This window comes from Pituophis catenifer, unplaced genomic scaffold (assembly GCF_029215685.1).
Source record: "Pituophis catenifer annectens isolate HBS135680 unplaced genomic scaffold, rPitCat1.0.hap2 SCAF_3, whole genome shotgun sequence".
Lineage (NCBI taxonomy): Eukaryota > Metazoa > Chordata > Lepidosauria > Squamata > Colubridae > Pituophis > Pituophis catenifer.
This window is the reverse complement of record NW_027256883.1, coordinates 26,494,940-26,510,695: the sequence shown is the minus strand read 5'-3', so window position 1 is coordinate 26,510,695 and position 15,756 is coordinate 26,494,940. Positions and strand designations below refer to the sequence as shown.

Below are 15,756 nucleotides of genomic sequence, written 5' to 3'. Positions count from 1 at the left end.
GAGTACAAGCCTTAGATTGCAAACAGCTATACTGAATTATAATATGTGGTTACAAAACCCAATAGTTGGACTGAGATTTTGATTTAAGCCAAAACCAATCAGAGCTCATAAATAAATAAATAAATAAATAAATAAATAAATAAATAAATAAATAAATAAATAAATAAATAAATAAATAAATAAATAAATAAATAAATGCACTTGGCTGTGAAAACTGGCTTTCTGTGTGAATTAGTATCAATAAATAATGTATTATTTTGTTAGTAATAATTTAACAAGTTTGTTGTTCAGAAGTGACCTTAAATCATATTTATCCACTTCAAGTTCTTTTGTTAATGACTGGCTTTTATAACGTGTGGTCAACGTCTTCCATTTCTATTGCAGATAAGACAAACACGGAAGATACTTTGGTACTGAAAATTGGTTCTGTATCAATGGCTCCTCAGGCTGACAATCCTCTTAGTAGAGTTGTGTTGAGGAAAGACATTTATCAGTAAGTATTAAAAGTTAACTCATATAGCTCAGCATGTACAAGGCATATCACAAAAGTGGTATAATACCAGTGCACTTTGATTCTTGTGTAGAGGGTCTATTTGCATATAGTAACTTGAAACAATAAAGGGCTTGAATGGGATGCTTGAAAGGGCAAATCATTGTGCTTCTTGTCTCCACCTAAAAAGTTCATAGGTATTCAATCATCTGACATAGAAGTGATCAGAAAAAGATATGTATTAATCAGCCTAAATCTGGTTTATATCACTGTTGTTACTCCATTCCTTCAGGGTTATTTTTGAAATGTTGCAGCTAAAATTAGAAGAAAAACTACGGAATGATCTGCATTTCTTGCAGTCTTATCTCCCTTTCCCTAATGTATGAAGCTTGCCATAGAGCCAAAGTGGAATCATCTTGGTTCTTAATAGTTTAACAGCCAGAGGAACAAAATTGTAACCTTTATGATTTACAGCTCCAATTATCTCATTTGTGGTCTTCTGTGGATGAGACTATGGATATATTAATTTCAGGGAGAGGAAAAGTAGAAGGTGATATACATTCTACTTTTAAACTATTTAAAATCCTTACTTTGCTTTATTGGAACGCGTTCTTTGCCATTTTTGTTGTCACTTGGAGATAATCATAGGGTTTTTTTTAAATGACAGGACTTAGCTGGTGCTTATAGGCTTGTTTGGAAACCTTCCTGGGAGAAGTAAAGAACAACCAGGTCATTGGCATATAATAGCTCATGGATGCCTCTGTGTGATAATACTGCAGAACTAAACAATGTACTTATTAAAAAATTTACTTTGTAATGAAATTTTCCATATTCATTGTTACTTTTTATGCATGCTTTAATCATTCATTCCAACACTTCAGAAAACTACAAAATTGGACTTTTGTGCATTGGGAAACAAACCAGGCTTAGAACACAAGTGAAAAAGCAGGCTAATCAGTGACCAAAATAAAGTACTTTGAGCTTTGAAAAAGCTTTCCCTCATCCCCAGAAAATTATTCACTTACACAAAAGATATTTTTGCAAATACTATCTGTTTCAGTAGCTGAATAGTGTGAAAGTGATTTTCATAATGTTAAATGGTTTGCAGACTTGCAAATGCTGGACCATTGATGTCATGTGGATCAAAGCTGTGAAAGAAAGCAAAGTTCTAAGGCAAAGTTTCACAGTAAACACATTTTTTTGTGTGAATATCTTGCTCTGGATTGTGTCACTGCCTTTGTGAAAACCACACTAATCATAAGTAAGCAGAAAAACTGGAGAACATATGTAATCAACCTGATAAAAATAATATATGATCTTTACTAGATTTGGCATTGCTGGAAAACATGAAAGTATAGTTGCAAATAATACCAAGTGAGAAAAGTCACAGAAATACAGATGAACAAGTGTCTTATTCTTCCTGTTGGTCTGTTTCTCAGATGTGGTGTATGTTTTTGTATGTGCATATGTTTGAAAAGTACACTTCAATAGAAATAAGTCAGAACCTTCAAAATCTTTCTCCAACAGTAAAACATTTTACAGCTTTAAAAATGACAGATATTACTTTTGCTCAGACATTCTAATGGCTTAAGTTGTACAGATTCTTTACAACTTTTGATCTTTTATCTGAGAAGTGGGGATGGGGGACTTTCCCAGAATGCACTTTAAGATGGGTTGGTCTATTAGTCTCATACTCACATATTCTCTGTAGCAGGGGTGGGTTCTACTTACCTTTATTACCGGTTTGCAATGGTAGCGCGCACACGCACTTTTGCGCATGTGCAGATTGTACCTAATGTCCGGGCGGGTGGGCAGAACCTCCCGCCGCTTTTACTACTGGTTCTCAAGAACTGGACAGAACCAGGAGCAATCCCCCCACTGCTCTGTAGTTGAAATGCACCAATCAGAGTCTCATTTAAATCAGGAATATTTTTCTCAAGCAAGTAAACATATTGAAAAAACACTGCTGTCTTCTCAAATAAAGTGATGAATGATAATATAACATATTATATTATATACTATATTATGATAATATAGAATGGCTCCCCAAAAACATTAAATTCCTTATTAAATAGGAAGAATTAAGTGTAGAGCTTCTGTTCAACTACTGGCATAATATGTTTGAGAAAGTTATTCTGGAGCTTAAGAAAAAATGTTGCCAAAAAAGAAGGAATTGTGTTTCAATTTGCAGAAGTTTTCAAAACAAATTTTCATGTCTCTGTTTTGATAGATTCTTGTGGGGATTATTAGTTTGTTATGACAAATTTGTTGAAAGGGCAGAAAAGTACATTGCTTACATGGATGGCAGTTGTAAGTTTTAGAATGACAGTATATTCATAAAGTCTCAATAAGCAGGAATTGCTGTGCCATTTGGGCCAACAGCATTTTTCACATTTTTAAAAAATAAATATCTCTTGTAAACATAAAGTAAATTTAATTCTATTCTGGATTCATACACTTTTCCCTTGTTTGATATTATAATCAGCTAATGTATACTAATGTTTTATTCAGAACTACTATATTTTTTCCCCAACTGGGTTACCCTTAATCCAGGCTCCAAAAACGCTCTTGAGATGTGACAGTATCCCTAAGGAAGCACTCCAGAATTGGGGTATGTCAAAGGGAAATCAGTTGGTCTCACTTTATCCATGCCTTATTTTTCAAAGACAGGAGTTGGGTTAAAGTCTCCAGGGAAGATTGGTTTGTTTGTTTGTATATCGAACGTCTATGGCCGCCTATCTCACAAGAAGTGATTCTGTGTGGCGTACAGCAAAATATATAAAAAACAATAAACACGTCAAAAGTCAAATTAAAAAGCATAAAACACACAAGTGATTATATCAGCAAGGAAGCCAATTGAAGATTTCACCAGTCCCCTGAGAGAGCCCCCAGGCTGGAATAATTAAGTAATTAAGTAATAATTAATAATTAAGTAGTAATTACTTAAATTAATTTGAGAGAAAAGGGACTTTCAACTATATAGAACCATAACCAGTGGTGGGTTCCTCCCAGTTCCGCCGAGGTGGTAGCGGTGACAATATGATGTCACCGAACCGGTTCTGCCCTCCCTGCCCCCCCCCACCCCCACGTTATTCTTACCTTTTATTTATCTATTGCTGTCTCCTGAGTCCCAGCTGATGGGCTATAAGGAAAAAAACTGTTTAAACTCTTGCCGGGGGACTTCAAAGGGCCACCCTTCAGCTGATCAGTGGTAAAAGGCAGTTTGGTGGTAGACCGGTGCCTCCAAAAACAAATGAGTAGACCAGTGCCTGCAAAAATACATGAGTAGACCAGTGCCTGCAAAAATAAATGGATAGACCAGTGCCTGCAAAAATACATGAGTATTTTTGCCTGCAGTGCCTGCAAAAATAAATGGGTAGACCAGTGCCTGCAAAAATATATGGGTAACCCAGTGCCTGAAAAAATAAATGAGTAGACCAGAGCCTGCAAAAATAAATGGATAGACCGGTACAGCTTTGCAAGCAGTTAAAAGCCTGGTACACCAGTACCTCTGCTAAATCCTAAAGAATTGTCACATGACCATCAAGCCATGCCCACAAAATAAGCCACGCCCACAGAACCGGTAGTAAAAAAATTTAGAACCCAACCCTGGCCATAACTTGATGATACTACACAGTATCAATACCTTGAATTGGGTTAGAAAGAGTTTGGGAGTCAGTTTCATTATTTTAAATTAATTAAGTTAACATGTACCCTGCCATTAATCTAAATGTTGTCTTTGAAACAACCTTTTAACATTAGACTAATAGAAAATACAAAAGAATAATCTTGTGCTTTGCCCTGTTTTGATGTCATATTGAGAGAATGTGGCTGTGATGACTAAAACGATGTCTATATGTATGTTGGGAGGAATTTGCTTTAGGTTTGGACAATATCCTGTGAGCCAGATGCATTTGGGAGAAAGAATTATGTTCCTTAACCTTAAATTACGTCACTTGTTTCATTGGATTACTGAATTTGTTAGATAGGGAACAGGTTATCAAATTCACATCACAAATTCATCTAATTGAACAAGACAAAAATGTAGGTCATTGGAATATATTCAAATAACTGAACAGTTTTGTTTAGTATGTATCTGCATCAAAATTTGTCTTGCCTGCAGTATCATAACTGGGAGACTAAAATTGGACAACACAATGGCAAAATTGACAGTATATATCCATTAGAGAGGTTTAACTAAGTTCAAGCAAGAAATATTCCTTTGCATACAGTAAGTCACAAAAGAGTTCAATGTCTGAAATTCAGGTTTTAGGACTTAAATAAAAAGTAACAATTGCTGCTTTATATCAATATTTGATATAAAGTTAACATATATAAACTATGGCTGTGGCTGAAGATATAAATGGAAGGGAAGAAAAGGATGTAATCCATTTTTCACTATGTTTTTTTAAAAAAAATTAATGGTCTCTTTTTTGGCATTAACTTGTTCCCCCCCCCGCTTTTTATCTACTTTCTTTGCGTCCCGATTTTTGCTTTTTACAAATTTCTTATATTTCAATACTTTCATAATAAATACATTTTAAAATTATATAAATCAATAATTATGTAACTGAACTAAAGCAGTTAAATCTCATGGGAGCAGATTGTATAGATTTAATTGAAACCAGTACTGGATGTTGCTGTGATACACAAAGAAAAAAAAGGGCTTTCAAAAAAGAGGCTCTATCTGAAATTTGAGTTTCTTTTAGCATGAAACAACAGTACATTTAGTTACTTAAACTAATTTATTAAATATTAAAACTTTTAACCTAATCCTGTGCTTATAAAAATATGTGTTTATCTACCTTATGCTTTTTTTTTTTTTTTTGGTTGAGTGACCTGTCTTTTTTGTAGGCTCTATTATGATTTCTGGTTTTTTGTCTATATAACCAGTGGAAGTGTAGCATATGTTTCTTTGACTGTCTTTTAAAATGAAGTGTGTTCTCATACAATATATTACAGAACTTCGGTATCCAATTTATCCCATGATGGCATAATTTTGCATTTAGTCCTTTAGATTAGATTCTTTACATGTAAATGACTTTTTACTAAATGGTTCTTAAATTTCTTGCTAATTTTAAAAATACCCTTTTAAACATTTCATTTCAAGGATACCTTGCTGACATGTGTATGTTTAAAAACAATATTTAAAAATAATAGTAGTAGTAGATGTAGATGTAGTAGATACTAGTAGATACTATTACTAGAAAAAGAACGCCTTCTGAAAAATTAGTTTTTCTTTTTTTACTCTGCATCTTATGACTAAATTGCAAATTATGCAATATATTGGTTCAAGAAAAATTTAAAAGTATTTCACAGTAATATTTAAAACATTTTATTTCTTTTAATTATGGTAGGCTTTTAATTTAATATATTGTGAAGATGTACAGCTTATGGTTCATTTTAACAATACTTGTGGGCTCTCTGATGACCTCTATTGAGTTTTATCTATGAGATTTTTTTTACTATAGCTCTTGAAATGCTCTAGAAGAATGATCCTTCCTTCCTTCCTTCCTTCCTTCCTTCCTTCCTTCCTTCCTTCCTTCCTTCCTTCCTTCCTTCCTTCCTTCCTTCCTCCCTCCCTCCCTCCCTCCCTCCCTCCCTCCTTCCTTCCTTCTTTCTCCATTTTCTCTAAAATCTTTACACATTCTAGGGTTTCTTTGTCTTCACTATTCTTACCTTATTACAAATAGATCATTAATTAATGTAGTATCCTATTATTGATTCCATCAAATTGAAAATCTTTCTCTTTATTCAATTTTATTCATGAATTAGTATCTACAAAGTTCTTTTTCATTGCAAATTTTACACAGAATAAATGTATTTTAATCAATTGAGCCATGTAATTGTCCCCCAGTTTCAGTCAATTGCAATATATATTTTAGACCATAAAACATATCAATAAATCCAATAATTTTCCAGTGAGATTCTTTCCTGGCCAGCTAATATGTGCATGTGCGTATGTGTATTTTTCTCCATGGGGTTTTCAGCTGACAGATGTGCTTTTATTTTGGGATATTATATTACCTTAGGATACATCATAGTTTGGCTTGTGTTATTAAAATATGCTACAAATATTATTATACAATTTGCACTGCAGACAAGTTAATTTGAATTAATCTGAAATCACACGTTTGAACTTATCTAAATATTGCATAATGAATATCAGGGAGAAGAAGATTCTTTATTGTCTTTTCAATAATCCCTTTAATGTGTGTGTGTGTGTGTGTGTGTGTGTGTGTTATTATGTACAAAATATAATAGATACATTTACTCAAGGTTCTTCACAACATATCCAATGTTTTAATCACTGCAGTTACTATTTGTAAACAAGAAAACAAACCATTAGAAATTTTGTGATTTATGATTTTTTAGCTTTTTTGACTGATCCTGTAAGGCAAAAATGAAGTGATAAGGAATTTATCAAATGGAAACACTAATAACAAGAAAAATAAGACTGGGACAGTGATTGCAGTCAGATAGCAACCCAATTTTTTTTCCTGTCATTTAAGCAGGCTGATTCACGTCTGCATGGAATTAATAGAAAGCCCATTGGTGCATTTGTTTCAGCAGAACACATTGTGTTATCTCCATAAAATAGTGTGTGACAAGCCAGGATCTTAAAATACTATATGAAAATAGCTAAAAACAAAAGTATCAGAAAAATTTCTGAATTGAATTATGAAATGAATATACATTTCAGGTGGATTCAGTCTGGATCTTCACAAATGAGAAAATTCACAACATATCAAAAAAGTTGTATTGTGCTGGTGCTTGATACGGTTACTTGCAAGTGACATAGCTAGTTTGATTTATAGAGGTCCTAGATCCGTGATGGCGAAATCTATGGCACGCGTGCCACAGGTGGCACGGGGAGCCATATTAGTGGGCATGCCAGCTCAGCTCTGGGGCGCATGGGCATGCCAGCCAGCTGATTTTTGGGCCTTCAGGGCTTACCAGAAGTAGGGAAACAGGCTGTTTCCTGCCTCTGGAGGGCCGGGGGTGGGGGGGGGAGGCCGTTTTTCTTTCTTACTTGGCTCTAGATCCTCTATTTATCTGGGAAGGGTGAAAACAGCCTTTCCCACTCTCTTGGAGGCCCTACGGAGGCTGAAAGGGCCCATTTCCCGACTCCCGGTAGGACAGGAAGTGACTTTTTTGCTGTCCCCAGCCTCCAGAGACTCCTAGAGAGGCTCCTAGAGACTCCTAGAGAGGCTCCTAGAGACTCCTAGAGAGGCTCTTAGAGACTCCTAGAGAGGCTCCTAGAGACTCCTAGAGAGGTTCTGGAAGCTGGGGCCGCATGCAACCCGCCCCCGTCCCCCCTCTCCTGGCCAGCGATGGCAAAAAAGTTAGCCATCCCTGCCGTAGATAGTTTCATATGGAAAATTCAGGCTAGTGGCTGGGACTGTTATTAGTTTCATTCTTAGCTACTGGCTTAATTGTAAAAGAAAATGGAAGAAAAGCAGAGATATGTTTTTGAGGACTGTAATAACATGCATTTAAAATATGTCACTTTACATTGCAATTTAAATTAATCCCTTTAGGAGACATTTCAAACATTATAAATGGTTTATACAGAAAGTATTTCAGTGTAGGAAAAACCACAAATATGCCAATTTTCATAATTCTGCTTTAACTATACCTGTTGCAAAGTGTTGCTACGGTATCTCAATGCATTTATTTGAGGCGAAATAGCCATAAACAGTGCATTCAAAACCATTTACAATGCAATAATTAAAAAACAAAACAAGCAGTAGTATGAACATAATATAAAACAGCACAATTGTTTTAAAATATGGGCAGGAGAGACAAAAAGTGAAACAAATCATGCAGTATTTCTTTAAAAAATATGTAGATGAAAATATGAGTCTTCAATGGGTATTTAACAGGAATTATAGTAATCTCTTCATACATTTGGGAAGACAGAATATTCCAGAGTGGAAACATTACCATAAAGAAGTCCTGTCTACAAATGAAAGGGAGGTAACACCTTGCATTTCTTAATATATGCAGTATAATCTTCAATCAACAGCAGTCCCTCAAATATTTGAGTCATAGATTGTTGCAACATTTGGACCAAGAGCAGAGGTATCCCACAAAGAGTGAGGTAACTCTCGTGTTATGACAGTCACATTGCAACGGAGCACCCAAAAGTTATTTATGACCCAGTTTCAAAGTTCTGGTGACCACCCTTCCAGTCACATGACAGCATTTTGGGCTCTTGGCAACCAGCCTGCATTTATGGCCATTTGCAGCATTCCAGGATTACTTGACTGCGATTTACTATGTTTTTTTTACCAGGAACTTGTGTTTACTTCCAATTTTTGGCAACAACTTTGCATAGCGAACAATGGGTTTGCTTAATGACTACAGCTTTTGCTTAATTACCACTGCAATCAAATGTCTAAAATCAAATTGGTCATGTGATGACCCCCTTTATAGCTGTCACAACTTACAACAGTAAGGATCCATTGCCATGATACTTGCAATCTAAAAATGAGGCTACTGCAGTAGTCAGAAAGGGCATAATTGGCGTGTCGGCAAAAAGAGGTAATGTAGAAACCATAGTTCCACATTAGAATTCGAATGAGAATAATAACTCTAGGAGCATTCCCAAACTACATTGTTCCAGTATTAGAAATTCCCCAATCATCATCAGAGGTTTTGCTAGATAAAAAGAAAAGAAGTGATACGGTGCTCATTTTTCTGGCCAGTCAAAGTATTCACTAGCCAATTCACCATGGTTGGAGTTTTCAGAATGTTACCTCAAGCTACTTAGGCAGTTTGGTGCAGCTTGTGTTTTAGGGCCTATTTTTTGATGAATTGGAATCAGCAGGTTTATACTGACTCACCTAACCACTCTTGTTATGTATGTCCTTTTCTCGGTAGCAAATTTTGGACAAATATTCTCCTCTAAGCAGTTCAGGAAGGTGATCTCCTGGGGAGGGAGTTTTACATGTCCTTTGATTTCATGACATCAGCAGAGAAATCACATCAGCAGAGTAGGTGAGGTTAAATGTTCAGTCCCAATGTTGGAGGGGTATAAAAGTGTGAGTTAGAGGCCTCCCAGAGGAAAACTATTGTAAAATGGTGAATTTTGGGACATGTGACCTTGAGGACAGCAAATGGAGAACCTATACATCCCATGAGCTTCAGGTTGACCAACTCTGATTTAGGATTTTTTGTCTGAGAAAGAATAGAAATGTTGTCTTTCTTAAAAATCACACCAATTAATACATGTTTTTATGCGTGGGTATAATGTTTTTAATTCTTAAACAGCTATTGCTCAATTAATAGGACTTTTTAAAAGTTATGCACAAATTTGAAAATTATTTTTCCAATGAATTGTTTCAGTGATACAGTTCTGCCTTACACAATAAACTTATTAACAAACCTTAGCCTGATCTCATTAAATAATTGAAAGCAGTATTATTACTCTTGCTTTTTTATTTATATTGAAAAGTTTCCTCTTTGAAACTATGGACCATATCTGAAACATTAGAATGATAATGCTTTAAAATAAAAGATCAAGATCAAATGGTTTCTATAAACAATAGTATACAAATATTTTTAAAAGTATCAATTTCCATGTGGCCCTGGGAAATTATTGCTATGTTTTCATTTCTTAATAACTTACAGAATTTAGTGAAACAGAAAAAAAAAGTAAGAGAAAATTTATTCAAAGATTTGTTGCCTACAGTTTTTTTTATCAGATAAACATAGAAAAAGTTGATTTATTCATTTTTTCTAATGCTTGATTGCCAGTTCTTTCTTTTCCTTTCCTTTTCCTTTCCTTTTGTTTTATACTAACGTAATTATTTTTATCTGAGCTGGAGATTTCTTGTCTCCAATGTCCAGTTTTGTGCAAAGAACTTTTGTCTATGAATTCATAGCACTTTTATTGGAAGTAAAGAGAAGAAATATAACAGTGAGAAAAACAGAGTTTATTTTTCTGAAACAGCTATGAGTTTATAGACCTTGACATCTAAGTAGCATCTTTAGATAAATTACCATTTTTACAGATGCCTTTTCCTATCGGAAATAATAAACTCTTCATTCTATTAAATTTCAACTGAGCAGCCAGTGTTAGGGATCAATGGAGAAATTCACTTTGTGTTCCTCAAATATTTTACTTGAGAAAGACCTCAAGCTTGGACTTTGGTTTAGATAATCTCTGTACATCTAAAATACTCAGAATACAAACTTAGAAAAGAAGACCAGCATGTAAATACAGAAAATCTTTATCATATTTAAAAGCAAGTAAGAATAAAACATTTATTTACCATTAATGTGTTGAGTATAGTTGTTCTTAGTTAATATTTCACTGATTTGGTAGAACAAGCATTAGTTGAAACTTGTCTTTAAACAAAGAGCAAATGTTGATTCTATTAATAAAACAGTGTTGAATTTCAGCTTTGGCAAGAATACTTGATTGATGTAAGTGAGGACCCCACAGGTTTCTTGTGATAGGGTGAAAAATAAAGACAAACAAACACAGGAATACTGTGTGACAGATATTTTTTATACTCATTTTTAAAAAAACTGTTTTATTATCACAAAGTAACATCATGCATATGTCAACATGAAATGTCCTCTTATTTTAATAGTTAAATACCATATGTAGTAGAAATATATAATTTCTAAGGTATAATGCTGACAAATATGGATTTAAATAAATAGCTTATGAAATACACCACATTTTCTTCCATTAAAAAATCTATTAAATATAGCAGCAATTTTGTCATTTCAGGAGGCAGCTGTTGAATAATAACCCACCTAAGATTTTTTTCATCTATAATATTTAAATATATAATATTTGAGCAATGCAGCAATAAAATAGAACAACTTGGTGTATATATCATATTTAATGTAAGTGGAGATCATCCTAGTTATCATATGAGTTATTCTTTAGCTTTTGAAATTAATTCATTGTGCTTAATAGAGGATTTGATTGATATCCAGATATGCTTTGATAAATTAACACAACAATGAAAAAAATCCTGTCCCATGTCAATTTATCAAGCAAACTGTGAATGTTCTGTTTTATCCTATATAAAAATAATTACTACTCAGTAAACACGAAGCTCATGTTCAGTGAAACTTAACCTCAGAACTTTCAGGTGAATATATATACAGCACCTGATAAGGCTGAGGTATTGTACCACTAAACAAACAACCTGAAGCAACCCTGTGACTACTACATATGACCAGATTAACATTAATAGAGAATCAGAAGGAGTCTGTTTACTCAATTTCACACTAAGCCAAATGTTTGTATGAAGTTTGGGAAAGCCAAACCCTGGTCTCCTATTACTGGCAAGCAATGTTGTGTTCTGAACTAATTTTTTCACACAGAATGCAAATCCATAAAGAATGCATTACTTCATTACATTTTATTTTGGCACAATTTGTTACAATCTGCTAACCTCTATTTCCTCTGTCCATGTTTCTGAGTCTGTTTAGAAAAGTTATATTCCTGGCTGGTCATCCAAACATTTTGCATGCATTTAGAATTATTCACTTCCTCATTTACAGAATGATTTAGATTATGTTATGCATGTAAGGATAGGCTTAAAAGCAAATCAAACTTTTTATCATAGAATTTTTTTAAAAAAATCTTACACATAACCCGATATGCCAGTCTTTTAACTGAGGTATTTAAAGAAGACATAGATCAATTTTACAAATAATAACAGACAGGTTATATACATTCACATAATAAAAATGTACAACTTTTCAGAAATCGGGTTTTTCTTATTTCCCCCTCAGACAGATTGAAAATACATTGTATAGTTAACGTACTTTACCTTTGTTCCCACTATTGTGCTCCAGTTACAAGTCTAGAAGACAACTGCAGTGGAAAACAGTCTTCTGCTTATTTGTGGTAAATTATTGTACACAGAGCTTTTTGGAACAAGGCACTACTTTTAAATGTCTGGTCACCTCACGGGATATGTAGTGCATTTCCTGCCACTAGGATAAGAGGAAGGAAGCACCAAGGCCCAAACGTTTGATGTGTGGTCTACTGTAATTCCTTTCATGTGTTCAGTGGCTTTCATAGGATCCATGTCCTACAGTCAGTTTTGACCAGGCTGTGGTCCATTTCATTATGCTGACCCTCTTAAATGGAAAACAAACATTATAAGTGGTATTAAGCTGCCACTGTTATAATGAAAGGGCTATCATTTTGCCCTTAAGCTGATTGCTTTATTAAATTTTATGGGAAGGTTTCCTTTGTTTTTTAAAGATAATTTCATTTTTGGAAGGGAATACTAGAAGTATCTGATAATTTAAATTAGACACTGTAGCTAGTATTTACATGACTTGCAAAAGCTTGGAATTATTCTTAAAAGTACCATATTTTAATATTTTAAGATAGACTTTCCCAAGATTCCTTGTGCGTTAAGAATCTTTATGCTATTTCACAGAGCAAAATCGCCACTTACCAATTTTTGAAACAACTTATGATGGGTGTTACATGTTTTTATGCATTTTATACATATTAACCCACTATGCATATTGATTTCCACTGTAAGATTTAGTTAATTGGTGGCATGAATTTGCTTAGCTAATGAATGAATTTCTTAGTTTGTTTTCATGTGGAGCTGCTGCCACATGAACTTGAATTTCATGTGATTTCAAGACCAAAACTGTATCAATAAATGCTTAGAATATGAGTTTTATCTTATTATAAATTGAATGTGTTACATCTTGGAAATATACACAGGTCTGACAAACATACAGAACTTTATTTCAGTAATAGATTAATAAAAATATAATTAGTAAAATGAACAACACAAAACTATCCTTAACAATTACAACTATTAGCAATGATTTGTGGGTGAAACTTACACATAATATTGATTTAACAGATAGCATTATAAAAGCTTTGACGGTGTCCTGGAAATTTAAATAAAAGAGATTAAACAACTGGTGGCAAAAATCCCTATAGAACTGGTAGAAGAACATGGGTTATGGTTTCTTTGGCAACCATATCACAGGGCAGTATTGGATTTCATATGGGGGTTTTCTATATTTTCTAAACTGTTTGCCTTTTATGTTAATAAGCTGTGACAAATATCATGGAGACTTGTTTCCTTTTGTTTAAATTCAGTTGTTAATCATTAAAATATTTGTGGCTCCCCATTGCCATATTGTCTAATCTTTAGATTGGGGAGTCCAAATCTTTAAGAATGTGGGGAAAACTAAAAAATTGGGTATTTTATGTGTTCTTGCAAAACAGCTGTTTGGAGAAGCGTGCAAATTCATAAACTTGGTTGTCAATGAAGATAGAAGTGGTTTCAAAACATCTACTGCATTGCTACTTGTTACCATTTCTACCCTCAACAATGCAAGGCAGTTCCAGGTTTTTTAAATGATTTTTCTAGGCAAGTAAATCCTTTAGACTTCATTTTTATTATTTTTTATAAGAAAGATTATGGATAGAGATGCTTGAGACATAAATTTTGCATGCAACCATGCCTGTTCTCATTTTTATTAATTAGTTTTGTATAAAGGATACAATTGGACACCAAGGATTGCATATCTCTTGGCACATTAACTTTGGGTACCTGACTTTTTCTGTTTCACATCTTATGTGATATGTTATTTTTCCATAAGAATAAAATTTAGGTATTTGTAAATTTTGCTTAAATGGACAATAGTTTAAAGCTATATATAGAGTACTAATTAAGAAAAAATAAGAAGAGATAAAAATCCCTTGGCAGTACAATGATCTCAATTCAAATTGACAAATTCATGGCTGGTCATGTCACCTAAAAATATGTGACATATTTTATATTTTAGCTGACATGACCAGCCATGAATTTCTCTTGCTCTTTAAATTATTATTATTAAAATTCTGTGTAGGGCAGAATCCATTACTTTGCTGGAGAGAAAATTATTTATTGTTTTGTGGTCTTTCCCATATTTCTTAAACTAGATTATTTTTAAAAGGCCAAAATAACGTTTTTAGAGGTGCTCTAGGTTGAAGTAATGTTTTGGCTCTTATACATAAAACGGCAGGAAAGAGAAAATGGGAAGAAAAATATGTATGCCAAAAGCTTTTTCTTTTTGAAAGCTTCTTACACCTAATATCTTGACCAGATGAACACACAAAATACTTCAACACACAGAATGTGAACACCTGCTCTTTGGATCCTTTGTTAAAAGCAGTTTACAGTATATTGATATTTTATCTTTATAAAAACCTTTAAAAAGCATGTTAAGCCAAGAAAAACTGTTTCCCTGAATGTAAACTTCAAAGCATAATACTGAGAGCTAAATGCTATAACCATCTATAATATCTAGTTTTGTAAAGTAGATAAAGGTGTAAAAGTTTTTATATTAAATACGATTATATCATATAAAGTACTATTATGTAACATTTAAAAATATTTTTGTTTGGGAGCTTTTTTACCTGCTTTCTATAGCCTTTTATAATTCTCCAATGGACTGTAAGAGAATACATGTTGAATTTCTTACAATAAGCCTCTGAATTTTGCCTATTCAGCAATGAATAGTAACTGATTCAACATGAGCTGTTTCTTGTATAAACATACAAAATGCCTGACCCAGACTAAATCAATTTAAAAAGGAAAACATTAAAGTTATGTTTCCGGTTACATGCTTAAGGTCTTCTTTGACTGTATTACATTACTGTGTTATTTACCAACTATGGTAGACTTTCAATTTATCCTTTGATGCCACCTGCAAAGAAGAGGACAGAGATCTTATAGGATGGCAAAAAAAAAAAAAAAAAAAAAGTTTAGAGAAGTTTTAGTCATTTATTGTCTGGTTACTATATATTAATGCAAAAATGTAATTCGCTAAAGTTTGAAAGTTTAGCTGATTGTTTTGGCCTATGACATTAAAATTTAATGAAGTGCCAAGATCTTCAACAAAGGATTATTATAAAGAAGGTAATGAATAAGGAAACTTTTATACCTGGCCCTTAATAAATAAAATATAAGCATAATTTTTGAGCTAGTCAGTAAGTGATGAATATCCATAACAGGAGACAACCTGTGATTGGTTGCAGCTCTCCATGGTATCAGTCCACTACTAGCTGGAAATACTAAGAGATAAAAACTGATCCTTCTATATAGCATTAAACATGATAGCGCTAATATATTCCATCACTGAATTTTTGGTCAGTCACCAAAATATGTGTTATCCTAAAGACTGATGAAACTGGATAGTTTTAAAACTGAATGATACCTGTGACATAATTGAAATTCTGCTGAAGTCTGAATGATATCCTGGAAATT

General features: G+C 33.5%; 1 protein-coding gene across 2 annotated transcripts in view; it reads left to right on the top strand.

The window, feature by feature from the left end:
* VPS13B (vacuolar protein sorting 13 homolog B) overlaps positions 1 to 15,756 on the top strand; it is a 316,205-nt gene that overhangs the window by 141,700 nt on the left and 158,749 nt on the right. For both annotated transcript variants that reach the window (XM_070940432.1, XM_070940433.1), the window contains exon 29: positions 385 to 493. In XM_070940432.1, the coding sequence (XP_070796533.1) occupies positions 385 to 493 (109 nt within the window). The remainder of the gene's footprint in view (positions 1 to 384; positions 494 to 15,756) is intronic.